This window comes from Pholcus phalangioides, unplaced genomic scaffold (genome assembly GCF_987345545.1).
Source record: "Pholcus phalangioides strain wild (caught in Gottingen) unplaced genomic scaffold, Ppha-v1.0 ptg000013l_1, whole genome shotgun sequence".
Lineage (NCBI taxonomy): Eukaryota > Metazoa > Arthropoda > Arachnida > Araneae > Pholcidae > Pholcus > Pholcus phalangioides.
Window position 1 is genome coordinate 10493681 of NW_028301606.1, and position 15353 is coordinate 10509033.

General features: G+C 35.6%; 1 protein-coding gene across 1 annotated transcript in view; it reads left to right on the forward strand.

Moving 5' to 3' along the window:
- The window catches only part of LOC149078585 (dynein axonemal heavy chain 8-like), a 294865-nt gene that overhangs the window by 141837 nt on the left and 137675 nt on the right, over nt 1–15353 (forward strand). Inside the window, exons 45-48 of the mRNA XM_089241134.1 lie at nt 2529–2790; nt 8288–8526; nt 10185–10325; nt 14507–14741. Of these exons, the coding sequence (XP_089097260.1) occupies nt 2529–2790; nt 8288–8526; nt 10185–10325; nt 14507–14741 (877 nt within the window). The remainder of the gene's footprint in view (nt 1–2528; nt 2791–8287; nt 8527–10184; nt 10326–14506; nt 14742–15353) is intronic.

Below are 15353 nucleotides of genomic sequence, written 5' to 3' on the forward strand. Positions count from 1 at the left end.
TGTTGTAACTGTGCATTTATACTAATTCTCTTAATTTTGCACGCAAGTGTACTACAAGGGCCACTCATTCACCCGGAGCACACAGAACTGGATGTACCAATTCGCTAGAAATTTCTCATAGGAATGTTTGTAATGCATGTATGGTTTATGTGATAGCTTCTAGCCTCACCAATTTGACAATTTGAAAGCATTTACAGTTTATCACAGAACTCGGAGGAATTAGAACTTCTATCATTCTAAACTGCAATAGCAGAGTCACTCTGTATGCATAGAATGCCAGCTGCAGCCAGAAATTTCTTTCTTGGGGGGGGGGGGGGGGTAATGAACTGTTTACTTGCTTAGTTGTCGTTACATCCCGGATTCTATTTTTATCTTTCCCCAAAATGGAATCAGCCTTTTGCGAATGACAACAATGAAACACAGTTTTCTTTCCACTAATAAGATTTATTGCAACATTAGAGTTTTTTACATATTTTAGAACTTTAACCAGTTAAAAGGGAATAAACATAAATGCAATATTTTTTAGTGTTTTTAACTTTAGTAAATATTGCATGTTAAATTGTTTTGATCTCACCAAACTGTCAATCTGTTAGATGAGTTCATTATATCTATGCATCAGCGTCTCTTTCAACTGTATGGATGTCCCGGCTTGTATTCCAAGTCATCGAGGTTGAGTTGGCACCTGCTCAGTATCCCATGTGGTGGAGGTTCTGTGTTGGCATCAGCTCTGCTTCATTGTCCCAGCCGAGATCTCCCTTCTCCATGTGAGGAACACAAGACCAGGTTTAGGTGAGGAGTCTGTGTCCCGAAGAGAATGCTAGTGCTCCATCTCGCTCATCCTACGGCTGATAGGAATAAGAGCCCAGTGGTCGTACGTCACTGTGTCTAACTTGATTAGATTGTCAGTTCACCAGAACATAGTGACGTATGCCTACTCGGGGGCGAAACGCTTTGTTAAATGTTTTTTATTGTTATGTGTTAAGATCTCAGTCTTTCTCAGCATACTGGTGGCTTTGGGAAACTGGTGGAATGGGAAAACTTTCCATTCCAAGATCCAATCAGATAGCAGAATCAATAGCCTGTAAAAACTTAGCATACTGAATAGTAAAACTCATTTACATATCATATTGAATAAAACACTATTTTCAACTTTTGACATATGCAAGTTGGCAACATAGAAAAAGTAAACATTGAAGACCTGGCCAGGGTTCGCAACAATAGGCCTATTGCACATTGAAATTTATCATGAAGTTATTAACCGAAAAGTGGTCCACTGCCCACAGACAGCATGAAGGTAAAAACATTGCACATTCTTCCTATACAATTATATTCCAAAACATTTATCACAATTTAAAATTACACAATAATATTTTCATGTTTTGGGTTTAATGACGATCCTGTGCAGAACCCCTGCTTGTGATCCGTTGGACTTCCCATTAGTAACTGGCAGGTCTGTCGTGTTACAGGGTCAGAATGATCATGTATTTTGAAAGGGAACCAAAGCTATAAAGTAGATGTTTATTATTTATAGGGTCTATGTGAGTCATTTTATCACATTTTGGTGGGAAGGGGGCTGGAGTTACACCCCCGCAGAAAGTGAAGAAATGAGAAAAAATGTTTCAAAAAAGAATTGGCTATTGATGTGATTTCAGGGGGAACTCTAGAAACAAATAATGCAAATTTCCAAAATGTAAATCTGATATACAAGAATTTTCAGTTTGTGTGGTTTTTCAATAAAATATTTTTTCAATTTCACAACAAACCAAATGTAAAAAAATTTGAAGAAAACATCTTACCAAACAGTTTAATAAAATTCTTAATGTATGTCTAGCAATTTTAATACATTTTCATTGCCTAAAACCTTTTAGAGCCAAAATATGGCACATAAACTAATAGTGTGTCTTTTAGTGATACTACTATTACTTAACCGTAAATGCACTTTGTACATATTCATATGCATAATTTCTGACAAATTGGTGCATTCAGGAAAGTGTGTGTGTATGTTACATGTGTGGCCCTAACATATTTATATTGTCAGAATTATGCTTGTTTTATGGTTATAATGGGGCTGTCACCTATTTTCCATATTTTGAAGTGAAGTATGGTCATGCAAGTATCATGTTGAAGGTCTGCCTGCTCTCTGTTGAGAAGTCTTTCAAATGAGATAGCAGCTCACTTTGGTAATGGTCATATACTATGAGAAACAGCAATAGTCGATTGGAAATTTTGTTGAATTTTATTATAAATTATACTATAATGGAACTATACCTGAAGCAATGAAAATATTTTCCTGAGTAAAATTTCTTCAATGGGTATATTGAAAGGTATTTGCCAGATGGTATACAAGATCAACGATCCAGCAAAAAAAATATTTGGAAATAATTTGAGAGCTATTTTTGTTGGATTTACATAAAATTCATAAATAAAAAAAACTCATTTTTATAATGTTTTGCCCTTAAAAAGGGTAAAAAATATATTGAGGATTTTATTAAAACTCACATAACCAATGTTTTTTGTTTTTTTTCTAGCTTTATGAAACTCAGTTGGTTCGTCATGGTATGATGGTGCTTGGACCAAGTGGAGCAGGCAAAACTTGTTGCATCAGAGTATTAATGAAAGCAATGACAGAGGTTGAAAACGCACCATGGAAAGAGTGGAGGATGAATCCAAAAGCCATAACTGCTTCTCAAATGTTTGGACGACTTGATGTAGCAACAAATGATTGGACCGATGGAATATTTTCTGCCCTTTGGAGGAAGACTATGCCCAAAGAAAGTTCTACTCGAAAAGGTAAAAAAATTAAAAGGAAAAAGTGCCCATTCTATGTTAGAAGTTCTGAATGCTAAACTCTGAGAATCCATATCATTTGTCACAAATATTCAATTATTTATTTTCATTTATGTGCATTTGTTGATTGTTATGAAGCTTTTAACTTTTAATAATAAATTAGTACTGTAACGAATCTATTTTTGCAGTATGGACATTTTTGCTAACACTCTGTGGCCTTACAGCATATAATGCGTTTTGTTTGTTTATACATTGTTAAAAGAAGTTATGAAGAGAAAATCTATCTTCCAAGAGAAGAGAACATGAGTTGGAATGTGGCTTCCGTTCTGTAGGGTTGTCTGTTTTGAGTGTGCTTAAAAATAAAGGCTTCTTTGTTAAAGCACACCCCTCCAATATCAAGAGTCTGGGGATATTCTGCCACCTCACGGAAAAGAGACGCACCTCAGACGCATCGTCCTCTTATAAAACTGGCGCCCAACATCGTGGCTCGAACTCAAGGCAGTACGAAACGGACATTCGATCTCAACTGTGAGGTTCCTGATAGCGCCTAAAATTGAAATGGCATACTTGGCCAAAGGTAAGAAACGTGATTTGATCCTACTCGCTCTAGAATTAGGAGAGGAAGTTCCGAATGATTCGCGTGTAGTAGATCTCAAGCATATAATAACAAAGTCCTCCGGTTATGAGGAAGAATTCATGAAATCCCTGCTGGCTACTATTATCGGAGAAAGAGAGGGAGAAGAAGAACGATCTAGAATCGACGAAGAAAAAGAACGAGCTAGAATCGACGACGAAAAAGAACGAGCTAGAATCGACGAAGAAAAAGAACGAGCTAGAATCGACGAAGAAAAAGAACGATCTAGAATAGCTGAGGAAAGAGCTAGAATTGACGAAGAAAAAGAACTAGAATCGATGAAGAAAAAGAACTAGAATCGACGAAGAAAAAGAACTAGAATCGACGAAGAAAAAGAACTAGAATCGACAAAGAAAAAGAACTAGAATCGACAAAGAAAAAGAACTAGAATCGACAAAGAAAAAGAACTAGAATCGACGAAGAAAAAGAACTAGAATCGATGAAGAAAAAGAACGATCTAGAATCACCGAAGAAAAGGAACGATCTAGGATCGCCGAAGAAAAGGAACGAGAATGTTCATTTGAACTTGAAAAGATGCAGTTGCAGCTTGAGTTTCAACGACTCTCGCAACCGGCAGAAGAGCCATCCGTCGCTCTCATTGATCAGCCCAAGTTCGACGTGCAGAGGTTGATCCCGAATTTCAATCCGAGTGAAGATGATATGTCGCTATTCCTAAAGTTGTTTGAAAGACAGCTAAAATTCTTGAAAGTGGAGAAGGTGAACTGGGTTCGTATCTGCTGGGAGTTTTGCCGAATGAAGTCGCTAAACTCATTGCTCGAGAACCTGAAGATAAGGCCCATGATTACGACCACATCCGGGAGGTTCTCTTGCACCGTTTCAAGCTGAGTGCGGAAAGGTTCCGGCAGCTCTTCTCTACTCACAGAAAAGTACCTGGAAGGACTATCACTTTGAGATCCAAAGTTACTTTGAAGGCTGGCTGTCCGAATTGAACATTAGAAACTTTGACGAGCTGAAAGATCTGATTATTTCGGATCAGATGAAGAAGAGGATTCCACCCGAAGTAAACGAACATTTTCTGGATGTTTGAAGTGAGTGGACTACCCCTGATGAGATCGTGGAGAAGCTTGATGCTTATGATAACCTTCGAAACAAAAAGAGCGAGATCCAATATGAGAGGAAAAAGTTGCAGTCAAACCAACATGAACCCCCTAGGTCCCCAGTGCGACAAAGAGACTTTCATTCTGATCAACGTGCAAATCCGGAATCGGAAGAGGCAGGACGTCATCCTCTCTTAAGATGTTATGGTTGTGGGGAACCTGGTGTTACCAAGTCCCGATGCCGAACGTGTAATCCTCCAACGGATAGAACAGGACTCAGTGTCAATGCTTTGGACTTATACAGTTTATCATCCCATCCTAATACGGAATCGAAAGATGCCAGTAGCAGTCATATCCTAAGATGTTACGGGTGCGGAGAACCTGGTGTCGTCAAGTCCCAATGTCGAGCGTGCAATCCTGCCACGAACACCCCAGAAGTTAGTGTCGACGCCTTGGACTTTTACAGTTTCTCAACTGAGAGACGTCAAAGAAATGCTATCGAAGTCATGATCTGCCATAAGCGTGGAGCAGTGTGTGCTGATAGGGGTGCCACATATTCGGTGGCAGGGGAGAAACTATACCATCTCTTACAAGAACATGGTTTGCCCTTTTCCCGCAAGACTATCGTTATGAGAATAGCCGATGGATATGCTTGTAGAGCCGAAGTCCTAACTACGACTGTGTACATTAACGTCCAAAGTAAAGTGATTCCCACCGAGATGATGGTGCTACCACAGGCCAGAGAAAACTGAACCCTTCTCGGTACCGACTTTCTCAGTGATGCTGGTATCGTCCGGGATGTTTAGCAAGGAAAGTGGTACTTCTCTGAAGCTCCTGAGAAGCGACATCCATTCGCTGAAAGCCCATCTGAAAGCAGTGCCCTCCTGGCACTACCTGCTGAGTCACCCTCGTGTCGACTTCGTGAAGATAAAGGTACCCACCTTACTTCTCAGCAACGAGAACTTGATTCATTCCCGCCGGAGTTCAAGCGATGCTTCAATCCAGGGGGAAGCCCGATACCTTTCAGCGAACAGCGAGAACTTTATTCCTTCTCAGAAGAATCCCAAAGATGCTCCAAGTCAGGGGGAGGAAGACCTTTCCTCGAACACCAGATCAACATGAGTGGTGATGACAGGGTATACCGCTGTAGAGATGGCCCTGAAGGCTACGAAAATTGTCGTGTATCAAATTGTCGCTCGACCTTGTGAGGAAGACATGCTTGCTATAACTGCGGTCGACGTGGACACGTTGCCCGAAGATGTTGGGATCAGATAGTGTGTTACCAGTGTAAAAATCGTGGTCATATTGACCGTAACTGTCCAGGCAGCCACACTGATAAGCTATCCAACTCACTTGATAATGGAGCCAAGCAGTGTGAGCTGTTGAACTTCATTGTAGTGGAGAAGAGTTCACGGACTCTCCACGAGTCCCAACGTAGGAATGATGTTTTGGATAAGATCATTGAAAACGTTGAATCTACTAAGGAACCTAGAGATTTCCAAAACGGGAGGAAACAAGAACTCATCTTGAATCCCGTAAAGCAGTGCCAATTCCAAAGGGAGTTGACTCCATTACGAGATGCTGAGACCACAATCGTGGTTACCTGAACCGCGAGAGAGTGGCGTTCTTCAAAAGTGCATCCGGACCCTAGTAGGCGTCCTGAGAACCGGTGCGATTCAATGTCCGAACTTCGACCTGACACAAGAGTGTCGGCAGTTGCCCAGAGCTTCCCACTGTGTCCGTCAGGAACTACTCCCAAAGGAAAGATGGCTCTTACTGGCTCCTCGCCGAGACGTCGTCGGAGCCAGAGGGGGAGATTGTAACGAATCTATTTTTCCAGTATGGACATTTTTACTAACACTGTGTGGCCTAACAGCATATAATGCGTTTTGTTTGTTTATATGTTGTTAAAAGAAGTTGTGAAGAGAAAATCTATCTTCCGAGGGAAGAGAACATGAGTTGGAATGTGGCTTCTGTTCTGTAAGGTTGTCTGTTTTGAGTGTGCTTAAAAATTAAGGCTTCTGTGTTAAGTTCCGTAGTTTCATGCTTTCATTGGACACCCATCTATTATCAAGAGTCTGGGGATATTCCGCCACCTCACGGAAAAGAGACGCACCTCCGACGCGACGTCCCCTTATAAAACTCTATATTTTTGTACAGTTGAGATATATCAAAGATTATATATGCCACATTGATGACCATTATTTACATAATCTTGAATTTAAATTGCATGATTTTTAGTTACAATAAAGTAAATGTGGTTTTTCTCGGTTTCAATTTCAAAGCATGAGGCATGTTTTGTCATTTTTTAGCCATTGGTTCTTTTTGATCAAAATGTGTTTAATTGAGAAGTCGTGTAATATTTTAAAGCTGCATATCAAAACTGTGTTGTTGAAGCTGTAAAATTTGACACAATGCATTTGTCTACTCAAAACTGAACTTGAGCATGAATGTATGCATTTCGCTAACCATTCTGAACTAGTTTCAATATGAAAGGTTCTAATCCAATTCCCTCATCAAAAGAATTAAATTATTGCAATAGGACATTGAGACAAATTTTAATAACAAAATGTTATTAAAATTTCTTTCATTTTTTATGAATATTTCCATTAGTTGTTTTGTCCTTTTTTAAAATATTGCCAAATTAGTTTGTGCAATTTAAATTTTGAATGTTTTTTTTTAAAATTACATTACATAGTGGTTTGAAGTGGTTGTGTCAAGTTTTTCATGAATATTATGGTCCTGATAAAAGGTTAAAGGCCATCAACAACATTTTGTGTCAAACAAATAGCTTGAATATTATATTTATAATTTGATTAAAAGATTTTCTATTCATTACAGCAACTACCTAACTCAAAAATTTCTACACTTTACAACATTTGTAGGATTTTCAGATATCCGCACCCCTGCCTAAACTCTAGGTATTTTGGCAGTACCCTAAATCACATGACACACTGGTTGAGAATCACAATCCAAATTATGTTCAATATAATTTTATCCTTGAAATGTATTTCTGCAGCCTTGAGTAATCTCCACAACATTCTATTTTCTTATACTTTTTTTTTTTCAAACCAAGCACAACTCAGGTCTATCACCATAGGCAATTTACTACCTAGTGAGTTGTGCCGGAAGTGTAAGTGCGTGTACCTGACAGTCTGAGTGCGTATCTAGTGTTGTGTATGATTTTTCAGTGCTGCCATCTATATCTAAGAAGTGAAGTGAGTGATGTGTAGTGACTGAATATTTGTACTGTTTGCAGGACCGTTGCTCTCTGTGGCGAGACTTTTTAACGGGGAGATCGGCTCGCATTCGCACCTCGAAGTTATTTTCTTATACTGATAGCATATATTAGCTATCTTATGTTTGTAATTTAGAGATTTGACTATTTAATTTCAACCAGAGTTTAGTAAGTTTTTTTCCCATGGCCAGCATCATGGTAAGCCAATTATGGACTTACCATAACTGTGATAGCAATCTGTAGTGAAGACAGACGGAATCAATGTGATCTTCAGATAAAACTCTGCTTCTAACTCTTTTGAAGATTGTTTACTGCAGTGGTGATGTTGAGAATTCAATTATGTATTGGTATTATATAGTTATGTATGTACTATTTCATGTGCAGTTGTTTAGTTATGTATGCATTACTTCTTCCGAATAGCAGCTCTTTATCTCACAATCTATTGGTTATTTCTATGGTATTTTTAGCAATTTTATTGTATCACTTAATTTATGATATAAATTTTAGAGACTTATTGTGTAAAATAATGTAAATGATTTTGACAAGTGTAAAGTAACTATTCACTTTCAGAGAATATATGGCTTGTTCTGGACGGTCCTGTGGATGCAATATGGATTGAGAATTTGAACTCTGTTCTTGATGACAACAAAACGCTGACTTTAGCCAATGGTGACCGTCTTCCAATGGCTCCTTCGTGTAAAATTGTGTTTGAGCCGCATAATATTGATAATGCATCACCAGCCACGGTATCTCGAAATGGAATGGTGTACATGAGTTCTTCAGGTCTCAATTGGGAACCTATATTAGATGTAAGTTGTAGTTTTTCTACTTTAATTTTTATAATTTGGGTGAATTTTTTAAATATTCATTGTTCAGTGGAATGATTTGTTAGAATTTGTATATTGATAAAGTTTTTATTTATTTTAATAATCCTCAATCTATTTTATCAAAATATTCTTTTTTTTTTTTTGGATTTTGTTTTTGAAAAATAAAACTTAGGTTGATCTTGGCCGGACTTGGACAGATGCAAAGAGTGCAACCCCATCAGCTTGTTCAATTTTAGGGACAGCAAAACGGAATATAAATACTTTGATTACATATTAACTTTAGCATTTGACTTAATGTTAACAAAGCAAATAGCTTAAAATTCTTTCCAAGACCTCTAAAATTCAGACATTGAACTCTCTAGCCTAGTGTTTTCACAAAACTCCTCCCTTCCCCCACAAATTAAAGATGGAGGTGGCTCTAGTAATCCAGGCACTGGATCAGAGGGGGGGGGGTGGATGCTAAATTCTTTTAAAATTATTCAAAATTACTTGAAGTAGGTATAATGCATGCTTACCTGGTTAAAAGAGTATTTTGTTGAGGTCCAGGTTAGATAATTAGTCCTCTAGTCTCGACAGCCTTCCAACCTGTAAGGGGCCGTTCAAGTATTACGTAAGCCATTTTTGACCTCCTACCTTGTCCACAAAATTTCGTCATTAGCTCTGCTTCTCTGAATCCTAACGCATATTAGTGGGATTAGAGACATACACGGGAGGGGGGGGGGGTGTGCCCCCTCCCACGATCAAAAATTAATTTTTGAATGCAAAAAAAAAAATATATTTTTGAATTTAAATTTTGGAAGAAAGTACATTTATATGTTATTATAATTAATTTCAATGTTATTTGAAGGCTATGAAAATCGGACCCCCCCCCCCATCGATGATGACATAATACTTGAACGGCCCCTAAGTGCCTGTGGGGGGGGGGCACTATTGTCTAAATTTATTGTTGAATGATTTTTTATGACCATGTGAAATAGTAGTTTGATGTTCAGTCTCAGGTTCCAATGTGAACCAGGGTGTTCATGGGTACTGGGGGATTGGGCAACTCCATTTTAGAGGGCCTCCATTTTAGCTGTTTTTGTACAAAGCCGCAAAATGCTTGAAGTTGACTTAAAATTCTCTGAAGTTAATTGTTTCATTCATTGAAAATTTTTCTAATTCCTTCAACTTGCATGTATTGAAACATGCCTTGAAAAATCTTTTGTTGGCAAATATTAGGTATGAAATTCTAAGATGTTTTGTCACAGAGAGTTTCTCTTAAAGGGTTGAAATTCCTATGATAGAGCTTTTCATGGTGGGAGAAAAATTAAAATGCTTTACCTACTTTGATGAATGACCACCATATATATTTTTTATGGGCAATGTATTTATCTCTTATTTTTTCCAACCACTTTATTAGGCTATTTGCCTTTTGTGGCTTTAGGTTTTATATTTATGTAAAAACATTTCAGCAAATTATTTATGGGAATTTTTTAAAGTCCTCTTATATCTTTAAATTATGAAGTGATTGAGGTATTAATTGAGTATTGATAAATATCATGTGTTATGACTCCTGAATCATTTATTAATTTTCTAAAGCAGTATTAATGTATTCTAAATTATATTTTGACTAAATTTAGTTTTGTGTCTGTTTTGTTTAGGGGTGGCTCAGTTTGCGTCCGCAAGGAGAAGCCAGTATATTAAAGTCAAATTTTGAGAGAGTTTTCCCTACCATTTGTGAAGAAGTGCTTTTGAATCTGACTCCTAAGATGGAGCTCTTAGAATGCAACTACATTAAACAGGTTTGTTGACTTATATGTTATGCAATGTTTTGAAATCTAAAATACTTAAAGGTTCTGAAAAATCGACTTTCGTTGCTGGAATAGCTTGCATTGGAATGTTTATGCTGATCTTTTTGTATGCTTAAAATTCTGTTTCAGAAAATAAAGGATTAAATATTGATTTAAGCTGAACATGATACTCAAATTCATGATACATGATTCATTAAAAAAATTAATTGATTATTCTATTTTAAATGGTATCTTTTATCATGAATTAAAATACTATCTCGCGTAGATGAAGTATAGGATGGAATCCTATATATAAAGCAGGAGATAGAAATGATCTGGTAAATTACAGACCAATAAGTATACTTCCAGTTTTTTCAAAAATAATTGAAAAATGTGTTAAAAAACAACTTGTAAATTTCCTAAATAGACAAAACTTCTCTCCCAATCAATATGGATTCCAAAAAAATAAAAACACAGAAATGGCAATATTAGATCTAAGTAACTATCTAAACAATTGCTTCAATAATAATAATGTGTATTCCATATTTGTGTTCCTAGATTTAAAAAGAGCATTTGACTTCGTTGATCTGGCAATATTAACAAGTAAACTATTCTCAATAGGAGTCAGAGGAAATATGCTTAAATGGTTTGAGTCATACTATAACGAAAGATAACAAGCAGTTGTGGTTCAGAAAGAAATTAATTCCTTTCGAGAGGTGAAGAAAGGAGTACCTCAAGGATCTGTACTGGGCCCAATACTATTTTTGATACATATAAATGATTTATGCAATCTGAAATTGACTGCAAAGTTGATAACCTTTGCTGATGGCACAGTGCTTTATGTAGAAGATACAAATACATTAGTTTTAATGAAAAGTAGATGACGACCTAACAAATATTAACATGTGGCTAATAAAACAAACTAAAACTTAACATTCAAAGAGCAAAATACATCTATATGAAAACAAGAAACATGAATATCAATGAAAGCATACACCTAAAAATACATAATCATTGTCACTGCCAAGATAATAGTGATTGCTATTGCCAAGAAATAGAAAAATTTCGAGTACAATTATCTGGGTATAACAATACAACATGACCTTATATGGAACTCGCACTGTGATATTTTAATTGAAAAAATCAGAAGGCATGCAATAATCATATATAAAATGAAAAACTTAATCAATGAAAATTTTTTAAAAGACTTATTTTATGCATGGATTTATTCAATGATTAATTATGCAATTTGTGTTTGGGGTGGAGTATACTATGACAATATCCGGAAATTAGATAGCATGTATGATAGAATAAGATCTCAAATAATAACAGATAGTATGAAAATACAGTGCCACACTATATCCAGGGCCGTCATTTCAACTTTTTCCAGGAGGGGGGGGGGGCAAAGAGCATGTACTAAAAGTATGTATATATATATATATATATACACCATTTGTAGTGTATTTTCAAAAGCCGGGCCGCCCCCCCCCCAAATGACGGGCCTGACTATATCTCTAAGAAAAAACTACATATATAGAATGATAAGATTTTCACAAGTGAATGAAAAATATTTAACAAAAAATTGAAATAGAACCACAGGTAGATACAATAGAGTATATCAGGTACAGAAGCCTAATAAAACACTATATAAAAAGAGCTTTTCCTACATAGCCCCTACAGTTTTAAACTTATTTTATACTGAAAATCAAATTAGCAATAGAAAAAAAAATCATACAGTATTTGACTTTGTTAAAAATAATGATTATGAAAACAAATACGCTATAATCAGATATAGAAATAGTTTTGTGCACTGTGTACGAAAAGAGAAAGAAATTGTAAAATGATGAATGGATGTACAGTCAAACCTTGTTAGTGCGTCAACCGGTTAACATGTCACTCCGCTTACCGGATCACTGTTTGAAAGTCCCAATTATCCTCAGGCAGGAATTGGCACAGCTATGGCTTACTCCATTTAACGAGTCACTCCGCTTATCAAGTCATATTTTTGCTCTCCCAAAAGTGACTCATTAACGAGGTTTGACTGTATATGGTTGTCATTGTGCATATAAGTATAGATAGATACATTTATATGTATGGTGTTCATATAATGTACTAACTGATATTCATAATACATAATTTAATTATATAACCGTGATTATGACTCTCAAAATGAGAAATCTAACATCTTAACGTATACCGTATTCGTAAATATATAAATAAAAATACAATATAACATGTCTAATCTTTATAAAAGCTGTTGTCTGAAACATATGCGATTATAACCCCCTTTAGACCTGCTGGAAGGACTTTTAAGTCTGTTGGGGTCACAAAGTGTTTGTATTCGTGTGTTTTTATGTTTGTACCTATGTGTATGTTTGTATTTGTATATATGTCTGTGTTTTTGTGATTTGTTTATTAAAAAAAAAAATTCTATGAAGTTTTTTTTTTGCTTGTTCTAAAAGATTTGGAACCTCAAAATCACACACGTTTATTCTTATTTTGGTGGTTTATTCTTATATGTATGTTCTTATTTTGGGGCAACAAGAATATACAGTACCATACTTTTAATATCAATGCACCCGCTCTTTTATTTCTCCCCCCTTCCCTTTATTATCTTAATGCCTTTATTATCTTATTTAATAAGTTGCCTCCTATGTGGAGGCAGGTGCAACTTATAAGATGCAATAAACTTAAAAAGTATTATTTGAGCCTTAATGAGAGAGAGAGATTTTGAAAATTTGAGTTGCGCTGTCATCAACACAGTAGCAAGTTTGGATTTGAATATAAATTTTCTAACATGTTTTGACACTATGGGTGCAGTCTTCAGAGGATGTATACATTACTGCTATTATGCTGATCAGAAGATCTTGTGCAGATTGGTTACTGATCCTAACTCTGGTTATCTAACAGGAAAAAACGGGTCTGCACAAGTCAAAATGATACTTTGGTCAAAATGAAGCTTAGTGCCTATATATATGTAAGCAAAGTTCTGATCAGTTGCATTCAAAATTAAATTATTTGATTGGTCTATTATAATTTTCAAAAAATTCTTGCTTGAAGTAGACCTAAGCTATGGCAATGCAATTGGTGGTATTGATTTGTTTTCATTGATTAATAGGTTTTTAAAAGCATATTAGTCAATGACAACAAATAAAAAAATCAATATTACTCTCTAAGTAAGCCGGGGACTTTATGTAAAACTCTTTTTTCATCAAACTTTATGGCTCTTTAAAATCTCTCTATTATAAATAAAATTTATGGCTCTCTTATAATATGTATCATTTTGCTGAGTAACAAGCTATGTAATCAACCCAAGTGAGATCACCAGTTAGTAGGATAGTGGCCATGTATATCCTCTAAAGACAGCACCCATAGAGTGTTGAAAAGCCCTAGACATTTTATACTTTTTGGCATAGCATATGTCTTATCTTCTTGAAATTGTAATACCACCCTTAATTTGCAAATATCATGAAAAAGTTAGATTGCAGAAAACTTAATTACTTTGAAACTATAGATGATACTTAAATGAATGATATCAGGTTCTTTGAATACCTATTTTAATGTGGCAAAATGCAAGTTTATTCAATGATGTGAAAGAAAGTAAAGCTTTTTCTTGTCAACATCAATCACATGCAAATAAATATAATTTCTGGTTGGATTTAAAGAAATTATTTTAAAAATTTGAATAAAGCAATAATTCACCTTTTACCAGCCCAATTAAGATTTGAATTGATTTTCTAAATTTTTCTATATTATTTCCTCTTCTGATCCTTTAGTTTAGAAATATCAACCATAAAATTCATGAAAAAAATTTTTCTTGTATGTTTTCTGGACTTGCCCATGTCCATAGAAGCAACATTAAAATCAAAACAAAAAAATTAAAATTTTATTCTTCCGTAAAAATAGGGGATTTAAAAAAATTAAATTTATGGCATAAGTGCTGAAATGAATTAAATTTTTCTTTTGTAAATTAAGTTTGGAATCATGCATTCAAGAAAAAAAAATCAAGTGCTATCATAATAGAAAAATATTTTTTTCTAATTAATAAAACTGATGTTCCCAATTGGGAACATTGGCTGTTAAAAGGTTAATTTCATTCTTTTCGATTGAGATGTTTTACATTTGAACACGCATAAAATAAGAAAGCATCATGATGTGAGGATTTTCTAACATTTTGCTTTTCTTTCTTGTAGGCAATAGACATTCTTGAAGGTGTGATACCAGTTGGGGGTTCTACACCACTAAGTCCTGCACATTTGGAAAAACTTTTTATTTTTGCTATTATGTGGTCATTCGGTGCTCTTCTGGAGCTGGAAGATAGAAGTAAAATGGAAATGGCATTAAGAAAAATTAAACCCAAATTGTCTTTGCCAAAAGTTGACTCTGTTACCAATGAGACAATTTTCGAGTTTCTTGTCAGTTCAGAAGGTGAGTGGTTAAATAAAGTTGATAGAGTTAGTAATTTCTCTTCAACTATTGTGATTTCAGGAGTTACTTAAAAAATTTTCGTATTCACCCGCATTACCCGCATGTTGTAGAGACAACCAATTTTTAAATGTTAATGGTTATGGCCTCTTCACCTTTAAAAAATTCAGTGTTTGAAACTGGTCTTTCAAAATGTTTTGAGGGTAAAGAGGAGCTTTAATGCATTTGAAAACTTTCAAAAATGGCATTAAATATAATCTCTGAATGAGAGAGACCTCTTTAAAGGAGGTATAGAGTAGAGGGAACTAGTTCATTCAAGCCCTAACCCAACCGTGTGTGTGGAGTAAGCTCAGTGTGGGTCTAATGACTGTTAGTGGCAGAGTTGCCATGTTTGGTGGCAATCTTGTGTGATTCATAATTTGGCAAATTTTTGAAACAGCAACAACTCAAAATTCCCTGTTTTGAGATACCAGCATTTTAAAGATTGACTTCGTATGGGACTCAATAGGAGTCTTGACTCAGATTTAATTGCAGTAGGGAGCATATAAGCAAAGTTGAAAGTTTATTGTTGGAGCAGATATGTAGAGGTATTTTCTACCATTCTCATGATGTGTA